This window comes from Schistocerca nitens, chromosome 4, assembly GCF_023898315.1.
Source record: "Schistocerca nitens isolate TAMUIC-IGC-003100 chromosome 4, iqSchNite1.1, whole genome shotgun sequence".
Taxonomy (NCBI): Eukaryota; Metazoa; Arthropoda; class Insecta; order Orthoptera; family Acrididae; genus Schistocerca; species Schistocerca nitens.
Genome location: NC_064617.1, coordinates 874463585 through 874477726, shown reverse-complemented (window position 1 = coordinate 874477726; position 14142 = coordinate 874463585). Strand labels below are relative to the sequence as shown.

Below are 14142 nucleotides of genomic sequence, written 5' to 3'. Positions count from 1 at the left end.
CTCAGCCGGAGAAGCGACAGCCCTCTCCGGCTACTCCGCCAGAGATGCAACAGCCTCCTCCGGCCTCCTTCGTTCAGAAGGGGTCCCTTGGGGGAGTCCCTTCCAAGGACTCTACCAATGTCTCACAAGACACTAGCCAGTGGCTGAAGAAGCCACCAGCTGCTGGTCGAAGGGCTTCACGCTCTTCCTCTGTTCCTGACAATACGTCAGGAAAGCCCTCCCAGCATGCGCACCCTCCTCCCAAAGACAAGAGAGAGAAGAGGAAGCTCTCTAAAAAGAATAAGGACCCAGTGGTTCCCGCGCCACGACTTCCTGTCAGTTCATCCTCTGAGAATGAGGTCGAGCTCTTTGCGTCCCCTGATGACCTGGATCTCGCAGTCTCATCAGAAATGATGGAAGTTGCGACATCAGTCACTCAGTCGGTGGCAGCATGTGACTCTGCGAAGTAATTTGCCTTTTCAGTGCCTTCATGCCCCTACAGGACAGGCTTTGTACCATCCTCCAGTAGAATTGTGGCGGTTATTTTAGCCATCTACCTGAGCTACGCCAGCTTCTAAGCATGACACCTGCTTTCTGCATTGCCCTCCAGGAAACCTGGTTCCCGGCAATGTGGACCCCTGTCCTTCGTGGATACAGGGGCTATTACTGTAACCGTAGCACTTACAATAGTATGTCAGGTGGAGCCTGCGTGTATGTCCTTACCTCTGCTCCTGTGCTCCGTCAAACATCATTGGAAGCTGTGGCTGTCCACGTAAGGACTACCCAGGACATAACCGTCTGTAGTGTCTATCTCCCTCCAGGTGATACAGTCCCCTTGACCGAATTGGCTGCACTTGTCACCCAACTCCCCACGCCTTTTCTTCTCCTGGGAGATTTTAACACCCACAATCCCCTGTGGGGTGGAACGAAGATTACTGGCCGAGGCAGAGCTGTCGAGAATCTCATCTCCCAACTCGACCTCTGCCTCTTAAACACTGGCGCCGCCACACATTTCAGTGTGGCGCATGGCACGTTCTCGGCCATAGATCTGTCGTTGTGCAGCCCAGGGCTTGTACCATTGGTCCACTGGAGAGTCCATGACGACTTGTGTGGTAGCGACCATTTTCCCATCTTCCTTTCACTACCCCAGCGTCGCTCCCCTGAACGCTTGCCCAGATGGGTATTTAGCAAGGCAAACTGTGCAGTGTTCTCCTCTTCTGCCACTGTTGAACCTCTCCCCCACGGTACCATCAATGTGGCGGTTGAGACACTGACTGCAGCCATTGTTTCTGCTGCAGAGCGTACCATTCCTCGTTTGTTAGGGTGCCCCAGCGAAAGTCAGTGCCTTGGTGGTCGCCGGAGGTCGCTGAAGCCATTAAAGAGCGTCAGCGGGCTCTTCAGCGCCATAGGCGGCACCCGTCTTTGGAGAACCTCATTTTCTTCAAACGTCTCCGTGCTCATGTCCAGAGGCTCATCAACCGGCGGAAACAGGAGTGCTGGGAGAGGTACGTTTCCACCATTGGGTCCCGTACTTCACCCTCCCAGGTGTGGATGAAGATTCGGTGCATTTATGGATTGCAGCACTCTACAGGTGTCCCAGGGCTTTCCATCAACGGGGCGCTATGCACTGGTGCCGATGTAATCGCTGAGCGTTTTGCTCAGCACTGTGTTCAGGCGTCTGCATCAGGGAATTACCCGCTTGCGTTTCGCGCACTAAAACGCCGGGAGGAAGGAAAACGGCTTTCTTTTGCTTCTCGCCACCCTGAGGCTTATAACGCCCCATTTAGTTCGTGGGAACTCCAAAGCGCCCTGGCACAGTGCCCTGATACAGCCTGTGGGCCAGATGGCATACACAATCAGATGCTCAAACACACGTCCCCGGACTGTCAGCGATGTGTTCTTGCCATCTTCAACCGTATATGGGGCAATGGTGTCTTTCCGTCGCAGTGGCGAGAAAGTACTATCACTCCGGTGCTGAAGCCTTGTAAGGACCCGCTTAATGTGGATAGCTATCGGCCCATCAGCTTGACAAACACTCTGTGCAAGCTACTGGAATGTATGGTGAGTCGAAGGCTGTGTTGGCTGCTCGAGTTTCGGGGATATCTGGCTTCGTGCCAGAGCGGCTTCTGACAGGGCCATTCCACCGCCAATACTTTGGTCTTTCTCGAGTCTGCAATCCGCACTGCTTTTTCCAGGTGCCAACACCTCGTCTCCGTCATTTCGACCTCTCCAGAGCATATGACACGACGTGATGGCACCATATTCTCGCCACGTTGCACAGGTGGGGACTCCGGGGCTCTCTCCCCATTTTTATTTAGAATTTTTTATCTGTTCGGACATTCCGCATTTTACTTGGCACATCCCATAGTTCCCTTCATGTCCAGGAAAACGGCGTTACACAGGGCTCTGTATTGAGCATTCCACTTTTCCTTGTGGCCATTAATGGCCTTGCAGCAGCAGTGGGGTCGTCTGTCTCACCCACGTTATATGCTGACGATTTCTGCATCTTTTTCAGCTCCTCCACCATTAGTGTTGCAGAATGTCGGTTGCAGGGAGCCATACGCAAGGCGCAGGCGTGGGCCCTCGCCCATGGGTTTCACTTTTCTCCTGCAAAGACTTGTGTTATGCACTTATGTCGGCGTCGGACTGTCCATCCATCAGGGTTGTTGACACTTACCGTTTTCTGGGATTGGTGTTCGATGCCCGGCTTACTTGGCTTCCACATATTCGTCAGCTCAAGCATCAGTGCTGGCAGCATCTGAATGCCCTCCGCTGCCTCAGCAACACAACTTGGGGTGCAAATCGTAAAACGCTGCTGCAGCTCTACAAAGCCCTCGTGCTGTCCCGACTCGATTATGGGAGCGTGGCGTATGGCTCGGCGTCGCCCTCAGCGTTGCAGCTGCTGGACCCCGTTCACCACTGTGGGGTTCGACAGACGACAGGAGCATTCCGCACCAGCCCTGTTAACAGCCTCCTTGCTGAGGCTGGGGTTCCTCCACTTCGCATCCGTCGTCAACAACTGTTAGCCAATTATGCTACCCATGTCCGTTGTTCGCCCTGTCACCCTAACTACCGTCTCCTTTTTGCTAATGCAGCAGTCCATATCCCACACTGGCGGCCGCGATCAGGCCATACAATTGAGATCTGTGTTTGGTCGCTCCTTAGTGAACTCGAGTCTTTGCCTCTTCCATCTGCTTTCCAGGTCCGCCCACATACACCACCTTGGTGTATTCGTCGGCCGCAGCTTCGGCTGGAACTTTCCCGATGGCCCAAAGATTCAGTTCCTCCTGCAGTCTTGTGCCGCCAATTCCTTGCTCTCCTCGGCGCATACCATGACTCTGAGGTTATCTATACAGATGGCTCGATGGTTGATGGCCGTGTGGGGTACGCTTATGCTCATGCGGACTATGTCGACCAACGCTCCTTGCCGGAAGGCTGCAGTGTTTACACCGCAGAACTGACAGCCATTTTTCGTGCCCTTGAGTGTATTCGTACCAGCACTGGAGAGTCCTTCGTCATTTGCAGTGACTCACTCAGTAGTCTGCAGGCTCTCGACCAGTGCTACCCACACCATCCCATTGTTGGTGCCATCTAGGGGTCCATTTACACTCTTGAACAGCGTGGTCGTTCGGTGGTGTTCATATGGACCCCGGGACACGTTGGGATAGCGGGAAACGAACTGACCGACACGTTAGCCAAAGAGGCTACCCGCAAACAGACGCTGGAGATCGGCCTCCCAGCAACTGATCTCCGATCGGTGTTGTGCCGTCGGGTCTTTGGGATGTGGGGAGACGAATGGCGCACTCTGTCTGCACCCAACAAGCTACGGCGAATAAAGGAGACCACGACTGTGTGGGGTTCCTCCATGCGGGCCTCTCGCAGGGATTCTGTTGTTCTGTGTAGGCTCCGCATTGGTCACTCTTGGCTGACGCATGGTCATCTGCTGCGTCGAGAGGACCCCCCCTCATTGTCCTTGTGGTGCAAACATGACAGTGGCCCATATATTGTTGGAATGTCCTCTTTTAACCGCTCTCAGGCGAACTTTTAATCTCCTGGGTGATTTATCATCTCTTTTAGGTGACACTGTCTCTCTGGCAGATCGTGTTTTAAGTTTTATTTGAGCAAGCGGCTTTTATAGGCCCCTCTAATTTTATTCCGACACCCTCTTTTGTGCTGTATATTTTACTTAGTTTTGTGTTGTAATTCGACTCCAGCCTAATCTTTTAGGCTGCTGAGTGGCTGGCTCATCCTATTATTTTCGTGATCAGTCAGCGACAGTCCTATGCTGTACAGTTTTAATTCCTTCTGCCTTTCTTCTATGTGTTGTTTTTGTTGCTGTGCTCCGTTTTCCGTGTTGTCTTACCATTGACCTTGGGGCTTTTCTTCCCCCGGAATTTCTTTTTTAGTGCTTCGCCTGACTGGTGGATAGTTTCAATGTGCTCTGTGTTTTTATGAAACAAGCGACCGATGACCTTTGCAGTTTGGTCCCTTCAATCTTTAAACCAACCAACCAACCAAGAAAGTAAAAACAATTTTTGAGTATTTATTTTTATTTAGTATTTCCAAAAATGGGTGTCCTTCCAGAAGGACGTCAGGACAATAAGGGAACATGTTTTTAAAGTATATGACATTGCACAATTAACTTGTTTCAGTTTTTATACTTTCAAATAAACATAAATAAATTTGAATTATAGGCTAAAACAGCTAATAAATACAAAAAACAAATAAAATAACCTATACACATATTTTATGCACTAGTATGCTAAGACAAAAAGCAACAAACATGAAGTGGTTCATCACATTTTATGCACATAGTAGCAGTTTTTTTGTGGCAACTTCGACATTTCAGCTGCTTCTTCTTTTTTGTTACCTCATCCGTTGGTAATTCACCAACATAATGTTCTCTTCCATCAAATCTCGAATCTAGTTTTGCCCTCTAACTAGGACGTCCTCTGCTGGTAGTGACTCTTTTGTGACTTTCAAGAATTGCAGTGACAATTCGATGACGAAATGTCAGATGATCTATGGGTTCTTCATTGTGCTTTTAAAGATCCCAGGCATTTTGCTCTGCAATGTCTATAAAATGTGCAATGATCGGGAAATACCACTTTTTCCCTCTTATAGAGCATCTATATAGGGATACATCTTGGTCAGCTCGATCTATGCCTCCCATATGCGTATTGTAGGAGTGTAATAAGTTAGGTTGAGGCACACTAATCCTTTTCTTTTGTTCCCTGGAAAATCTTCCTACAGAGCATAGTGTTAGCACTCTGTCAAAGTTGGTGGCTACAGTAACAACATTGTTATCATTCCAACGTACAATGGAAATCCCGGATGCTGAGTCAGAACAAACTTCGTATGATCCTCTATTTTCTTTTATCATTTTTTCTACAGATGATAGAGTACAATTCTTAACTCTGTTTCCTCTTATTGTCCCTGTTGCTCCCACGCCCCTCTCTTTTTAGGTCATGTAGTAGTTCAACGCTGGTGAAGAGGTTATCAAAGTACATTCGATATGGAACATGTGGAAGTAACTGGTCAACATAAGTCATTACCACACCGTACCCCATACCTTTCGTTTCATAATCCTTACTACACGCGCCAGCTCCTTGGTAGGGTTCGAGCCAAATAATATATCCACCACGTGTGCCTCCACACCAAAATTTGAATCCGTATCGGATTGGTTTCCCTTTTATGAATTGTTTGCACCCGGGACTTCCGAAGTATGGGACCATCGATTCATCGACAGAATAATGCCGCACGTGAGGCGCAAATTGTTTGAATCTATCATTCAGCATACACAATAATGGGCGGATTTTCCCAAAACGGTCTGATTTATCTAAATTGTCATTGTTGCATACATGCAAATTGGAAAAGATGAAGTCAAATCGATCTCTGGACATGGCATTTGTTACGAGGTCGTTGTGACTGTCTTTATCTGATTGCCAGTACGTCTTTCTGCATGACACTGTTACATATCCACTTAGCAGAAGTATTGCAATAAACACCAACATCTCATTTTCTGAACAATCACCTAGTCTATTTCTCTTGGCTGCGTACTGATTTGTGTAAGTGACCATCATTAGAAGCACTTCGTTATCAAAAAACTGTTGGAAATATTCAAGCGGTGTTCGCCCTTTCTTCATTCCAACTGTGAACATTAGAGGCCATATATGTGTTGGATTAACTATTTCACCATTTTTCCAGTTATATTTCTTGAGGTTTAGAACTTTAATCTTCGATAGCCTTGCTGGTTTGTTTTTGGTTTTTGTTGTTATTGTTGCTGTTTTTGTACTGCTGGAGGGCCCTGAAACAACATCAGAGGTGAAGGATTGTTTCCTTGTTGCATTCACAGCATTACCATTGGTAAAAATGACCAAATCACAAAGCACAGTAGCATTGAGCTGACTTGCTGGTAATTTATCTACACTTGGATTTTCTTCAGCACCCAAATCGTCATCTGTTACGTCATCAGTTGAATTTAGAGGAGGGTGTAATGTTACATTCACACCAGTATTAGGTATTTCCTCATCTTTTGATTCTAACATGTCCAAAAGTTCCATCAGTGTACATCGTTTTCTGTGAATACAAAATGACAACATATTACCCTGACGTCCTTCTGGAAGGACGGTTGAAAACATTATTGAACTACAACTGACATAAACTTTCAATCGTAATATGAACCCATAAATAATATAGGTTAATTCTTTAAGATATTATATGACAAGTTTCAGAATTATTGACGCAATATGAAAGAAAATATACATACTCATCGATGACAAGGTCAGTCACTTCGTCCATGGTAAAATCGGCCCTATTTTCAAGACACAGTTTCTCACTCACTATGAACGACACCGTCAAACAGACTGTCACAGCGCGCAACTAACTCTGCCTACTTCATATAACAATGCGTCGCAGTCCGTTGCAACAATGCGTTATTTGCAAAAATAAATAATTTCAACAGTGAGTGACGTCGTCCTTCCAGAAGGACGTCAGGGTTATCTGGGTTAATGTAACCCCATACATAGAATTTGACTGAAGACAAATCAAATGATTGTGGTGGCCAGGATGTTCTTTTGCCATGTCCAGTCCAAGTCAGCAAATTCTTACAGAGAAATACAACAACTTCCCAAAGATAATATGGAGGTGTGCCATATTGCTGTAATATAAATTCTGTGTCCATATCCTAGATGACTTGGCAAAAAGGTAAGGACTATAAATCTTGTTACAAAGTAAAAAACAATTACTGTAGATAAGGTCCCTACATGTTCGAACCAAGTTATGTAGTTTCTGCTCACCCCATATCTGAACATTATGCCGATTCAATTTACTGCAGGTATAGATGGTGACTTCATCACTGAACTCAATTTTATTGAGAAAATCATCTTCAGTCTGCACTTTGTTAAACATTCCTACACAAAACTCAGCTCACTTTTTTCTCTTTCTCTTAAAGCTTGCAGTAGTTACAGTTTGTAGGGTCTGAATGACAGTTGTTTCCTTAATACCTTCAACATTGAAAAGCTAGGTGTATTCAATTCTAAGCTGACATGTCTCATTACCCAGACTACAAATTTAAGACTGTGGAGCTTGTTCAGTTGGTGCATCAGAGACTACAGGCCAACATCAACCCGCCACCCTATGTGATACACAGCCAATTAATAGCAGTTTGCGCTTGAGGTGGTGCCTTGCAGTATGTAGTTTTGTATTGTCTCTGGATTGTAACAGTGGACTTGGGTTCATTAAACCATAAAAAAATCTTGTTCACACTCTGCACTGTTATACTACTGCATGATGACTGTGGGAACTGACCATGTTAGGCGGGAATAAAATTTGAAGATATACTGCATTCACTGCTGTACCAAACATTTCTGTAAGTTATTTGCCTTTTGCACAATTAAAGGTTACTTTTGTATAACTAATTTTTAAACACCCTATGTATTAGGTATTTTGTTTGGCACCCACAAATGTTTGAAGATACACAGTATATCACGATGCATGCAAGCTTTGATACAATCAGTGAAAAATTATGGGAAGGTGATTCATAAAGTAAAATATTAAAATTTAGGCTTTTGGATTGGATCTATGTGGCACACACATTCCCACATAAAGAAAAATACAGTGGGATGTCCAGTTTGGAATAACAACAGCAATGATAGGTTGCTACTCTCCATATTGAGGAGTCATTAAGTCTCAGATGGGCACAACAACAAAGAAAAAGAAAAAGCCAGGCAGTCGTTATTTTGTGACACCTTCAGCTGACATTTTCTTTTTCATGGCACCTGTCTGTGACTCATCCTCTCCTTTCTGTGGTGACTAGCAATTTATCCTTTCCTTATTGTTGTTATTCTGTAAATGAAAATACAAAGGTTTGAATATATATGTAAATAAACATGCAAAATACATTTTGCTAATTGGGGTCAAACTGCAGGAAATGATCCCTGAGAGGATAAGCAGCAAAAAAGCTCATGTTGACAAAATAGCTGGAAGTGCAGTCCTAGGGAGCTGGAGATAAAAGATCTTTGACAGTGTAAGCTGCAGTGATTGAGAATACACATCAACACACTAGCAAGTGGGAACTGATACATAAAAGACCAGTTTGGAAGACATATTGCGCAGTTCAGTACCACAACTCTCGGTTATTAATGGCAAGTGATCCACCAGGTTCCAATTAACAGGGTAATCAGAATGTCAAAACTAGTAATAATTACTTCATGATTAATACAAAGTGTAACTATAGAATTCAATCAGTTGGTAAGCGAGCTGCGGCTACTACAAACTTGGCAAAACTTGTTTAACTAAGCATACATGGAAGACTACATCAGTCACATGTAGCGCTATGAGTGGTTTAAGCATTTTCAAGAAGGCATAATGTTGTTGGTAACAGTCCCAATCCTGTACGACCTAGCAAGTAAACATATGATGACTATGCCAAAAGAGTTCCTGCTGTGATTCACAGAAATCATCATATAACTGTTCGAGAAGTTTCTGAAGAATCGTAGCGTGAGGGATTCTGTGTGCCGAACGGGGACTGAATTGTGGGGAAACCAGACTTGGATTTTGCATCATCAGAAGGCACCAGCACATACACCATTCCTTTTCCGCAGCTATCTAATAACAAATTACATTCCCTTTGTGCCCCACCCACGATATTCTCCAAACCTAGCCCCAGCAGACTTTTTTCTGTTCCTCAAACTTAAAACTATGTTGAAAGAATGTTTTCTGCAAACCATAGAGGAGATTCAGGGCGATGGGTACTCCCCTGCCCCCTCCAACCTCCCTCCCTTTTTTTCCCCCAACACATTTTGCGTGCAGGCACTCGTGTGATTTTGTGTATACTTGTTCACACTAACTTGGTCTGCTTGCATGTTCAATCAGTGATACTCAATGAATGACAATCCCAGTTCTTCAAAGCATGTGTTTTAATCTTAGTTGTTTCTTTACTTTTTTCACTCTAGTGTTACGCTTCTGGGTTGGATCAATCGCCAGCAGTTTGAAGAAACGTGGGTCGCTCTCTTAAGTGTTTTAAGCATGAGCCCGTCTGAAACTACTGCACCTGAAGAGTCAGCAGTCATGATCCAGGTGAGCCAATATAAATATTATTGTGTAATAATCTAATCCTAGTGTTTGATATGTGGTCCAACCTCATTTTCTGTGATTTTTCAGCAGGTACTTGAAATTTTGTTTGCAATGTATAGATTAAGCCTACCCAAACAAATACTGCTCATCACACATTTCATGTATTGCCCAGTGTCAGTGGAAAACCAGAGTTTATTTCTCATTACAGACAAAGTGCGTCTTAATGTGGCAATTTGTAATATGCTCATTCAGTAGAGTGATCCCAAAACACTCTTGTGGATATTCAGTTAAATTATACTGGCATGTCCTCTACCACTCTTGTCATATCTGCAGACATTTGTTTTTTCTTTTTACCTTATCCAACTTGCCCCATTTTGTGTGCCAGCAAACATCCCACTGTGTCAGCTGCCACTAAGCAACAGTACTTGTAGTGGTGAATAAAAAAAGAAAAATAAGAAGAGAAGAAATAGAAAAAGGTTGAAAATGTGGGAAGAAATCGTAAGTGAAAATGGTTTTTTTAAAATCTTTAATGACCATGAAAAAGGGAAAGAATGAAAAGCAAATCGGACTTCGTATTACAGAAAAGCTATTGGACTTCGTGATTCGGGAAAGCTATTGTTGGGGTGGTCCTTGTGGCGTTTTTGAGCAAAAGTTAAACCAATTTCCGCTACAAAAAGTATTGAAAAAGAACAGAGAATAACAAAATGTAACTGACAGGGGGAAATGGCGTAGATAAGAGTTCATCCTTTACCAGATTAAATGTCTTCTTTCATGCGGCGTCCAGGTCTTCAAAAATCTCCTACTTCATTTCTGCGTGAAAAGTCTGCTCCGAAATCTTGCAATAAGTTTCATTTTCCAGGAATTTCTAATGTATACAAAACCGTCTTGATCTTAAATACAATTTATTTTAGTTGCTTCTCTCCATCCTCCGAATTTCATAACAACTTCCACAATGTCTACACATTACAATCAGATCAAGACTAGCTATTAAGTTTTTTACGTCAGCATCAGATCACGTCTGCCTTAAGCTTCGGCTATCAAGAGACAATCAAGAAACGGATAGAAAACAAAAAAGAGTTACAATTTTAGTATTTTCTCTGCCGTCGAGTGCTCATACCGCTGCGACGGCACAATTCATGTCTGAGGGAACGAGTGCAGCGCGGCGAAATTCAAAGTCCCGCTACATACTATTCAGTCAGTTCTGGAATATCACTTATTCTTTGTGTTTCATTGAACCATAAATTGCACTAGACTAATAGGGGGCTATTTTGTTGAAGCTATACATAAAATTTCACTTTAAAAAGCACTTTACCTGTAATGAGAAAGAAATGAATTTTTCCTTTGCACTAGGCACTGTCTGAAAGAGGTGATAAGGAGAATTTGTTTGAGCTGTCTCTGTCAACAGATTACAATAGCAAATTTGGAAACAGTATCTGCCAAACACCAGAGAAAATGCACTGATGACGTTAGGAGAAGCACTCATTATACTGGTAAATGTGTAGTAATCCTTAATTGAAATTGGAATTTATTATACCAAAAAATACGATATGCAAAAGAAACAATGGAAGCACTGATCAGTGGATAAGCTCAAAACAAAAATGTAACCTATGTGATTATGAGTTTGCATATACACACTATTGTTGTGACATTCCGGCATAATGTAGTTCTTCTTCTTCATCTTTTTCTAACTCTGCTTCATTTGTTATAGGTCTAGGATACTATTGTGGGAGACTGGGAGTAAGAAATTTGGTTACATAACAAAATACCCAGTGGAGGTTACAGTTTAGTTACAGTGATTAGACAACGTAGCTGTGTGTTCTCTGTAAAAGACTACAACTTCATAAGTTGAGCAGTTATATGCAAGGTTTTTTAAATATGTGTGTACTCTGTTCAAAGCCTACACTATTCAGTGAGTGAGTGTCTCGACTCATTCCAGTGTCCGTCTCTTCAGGATTAATAGGTAACGAAAGGTAATGGGAAAGACCCATAGGTTCATTTTAATACCACAGAGCTTTCAATGCTTTACTGGGCATGGCCCTATTGGAAGTAGTAAACTTTTGCTATCCACTGACCTTTCAGCTGACTTACCCGGAGTGTTATAGGAAACCTACATTTCATTGTGGACTCTGAACTGTGATATTCATTCAGCTGTTTGTCTTTTTTTCCCAAGGTTGCTGTAGTTTTCCTACAGACTCCATTTCTCTTTCCTATAGCTTGCCATTCCTCTATAGTTTGGCAGTTCTGGCTAGCCATTCCTACTTTGAAATTTTGCACCGATTGTCAGTCTAATTGTTGTAACATCACATAATCTCCTACTTGGTTCTGGAATTTATTTCGGGTGGAAACTTCTTAGTCTCATGAGGTGAACGCATTTCTCAACTGCGAAGAACATGAAAGTGTTTTATGTAAACTGGCATTGTATGATAAATTCCATATGGTAATAAATGACTTCAATCCAAGTGCAAGCTGTACATGAAATAAGACGATATATTGACTACCAATTTTGTGAAACATTGTCTGTGGAAAACAGCAGTCTATAAAACTATAGTAAAATTATTTCAGTGAAAGTAGTCTTGATGACATATAACGAATTCAGAGAGGAAAGTTGCTACTCACCATAAAGCGGAGATGCTGAGTCACGATAGGCACAACAAAAAGATTCACACAATTATAGCTTTTGGCCATTAAGGCCTTTGTCAGCAATAGACACAAATGCACGCATGCGAGAGCGCACACGTGCACGCGCGCGTGCCCACACACACACACACACACACACACACACACACACACACACACACACACACACACACACACATCTCTGCAGTCTCAGACAACTAAAACCACACTGTGAGCAGCAGCACCAGTGCATGAAGTTAGTGGCAACTGGGTGGGGTAAGGAGGATGCTGTGGCAGGGATGGGGAGGGATAGTATGGGGGGGGGGGGGTGGACAGTGAAGTGCTGCAGTTTAGACGGAGGGCAGGAGAGAAGGTGGGGAGGAGGTGGGGTGGGGGGTAAGTAGTGGAAAGGAGAGAAATATAAAGAAATTAAAAGACTGGGTGTGGCTGTGTAATGACGGCTGTGACAGGGAGGGGGCTGGATGGGTGAGGACAGTGACTAATGAAGGTTGAGGCCAGGAAGGTTAGGGAATGTAGGATGTATTGCAGGGAAAGTTCCCACCAGCACAATTCAGAAAAACTGGTGTTGGTGGGAAGGATCCATACGGAGCAGGTTGTGAATCAGTCATGGAGATGAGGGATATCATGTTCGGGGTACCCCTACCGCTCCCCGCACTCCTACCTTCTACATGCTTCCTGAAGTCTATAAACCCAACCACCCAGGATGACCCATTGTGGCCGGTTACTGTGCCCCCACTGAGAGAATCTCAGCTCTCGTAGACCAACACCTTCAACCTATTACCTGGAACCCAACCTCCTATATAAAAGATACCAACCACTTCCTCGACCGGCTCTCCACTGTTCCGTTCCCTTTACCACACGGTGCCATGCTCATCACTATTGATGCCGCCTCCCTGTACACTAACATTTCTAATGCCCATCGCCTTACTGCTATTGAACACTACCTTTCCAGATGCCCTATGGATTCCAAACCAACAACCTCCTTCCTAGTCGCCATGACCAACTATTTTCTCACCCACAATTACCTTTCCTTTGAAGGCATTACCTACAAACAAATCCAGGGTATGGCTATGGGCACCATCCTATGCCACCCTATTCATGGTCCATCTACAGGGATCCTTCCTAAAACCCCAGAATTCTAAACCCCTAACCTGGTTCAGATTCATGGATGACATCTTTGCTATCTGGATTGAATGTGAGGACACCCTATCCACATACCTCCAGAACCTCAACAACTTCTTCCCCATTTGCTTCACCTGGTCCTACTCCACCCAACAAGCCACCTTCCTAGACATTGACCTCCACCGCAGAGATGGCTGAATCAGTACCTCCATCCATATCAAACCTATTGACTGCCAGCAATATCTCCCGTGCCTTATCTTTCCAGTCTCCCACCACCTCCCAAGGTGCCACATTCCGGCCGCAGAGGAGCATTCCCCTCATAACTCAGTACCATCTGGGAATGGAGCAACTGAATTACATTCTCCGCCAGGGTTTCGCTTACCTCTGGTCGTGCCCTGAAACGAGAAATGTCCCGCCCACTATCCTTCCCACCCCTCCTCCTGTGGAATTCCACCATCCACCGAACCTACAAAATATATTCATCCATCACTACACAACCCCTGCTCCAAACCCCTTACCTCATGGCTCATACCTCTGTAATAGACCTAGATGCGAGACCTGTCCCATACATCTTCCTACCACCACCTACTCCATTCCGATCACTAACATCACCTATCCCATCAAAGGCAGGGCTACCTGTGAAACCAGTCATGTGATTTACAAGCTAAGCTTCAACCATTGTGCTGCATTCTATGTAGGCGTGACAACCAACAAGTTGTCTGTCCGCATGAATGGCCACCGACGAACTCTGGACAAGAAACAAGTGAACCACCCTGTTGCTGAACATGCTGCCGAACATGATATCCATCACCTCCATGACTGATTCAC

At 44.3% G+C, this 14142-nt stretch overlaps 1 protein-coding gene across 1 annotated transcript in view; it reads left to right on the top strand.

Annotated features, from left to right (window-relative positions):
* LOC126253366 (huntingtin-like) overlaps positions 1 to 14142 on the top strand; it is a 549449-nt gene that overhangs the window by 403759 nt on the left and 131548 nt on the right. Inside the window, exon 40 of the mRNA XM_049954640.1 lies at positions 9435 to 9558. Within this exon, the coding sequence (XP_049810597.1) occupies positions 9435 to 9558 (124 nt within the window). The remainder of the gene's footprint in view (positions 1 to 9434; positions 9559 to 14142) is intronic.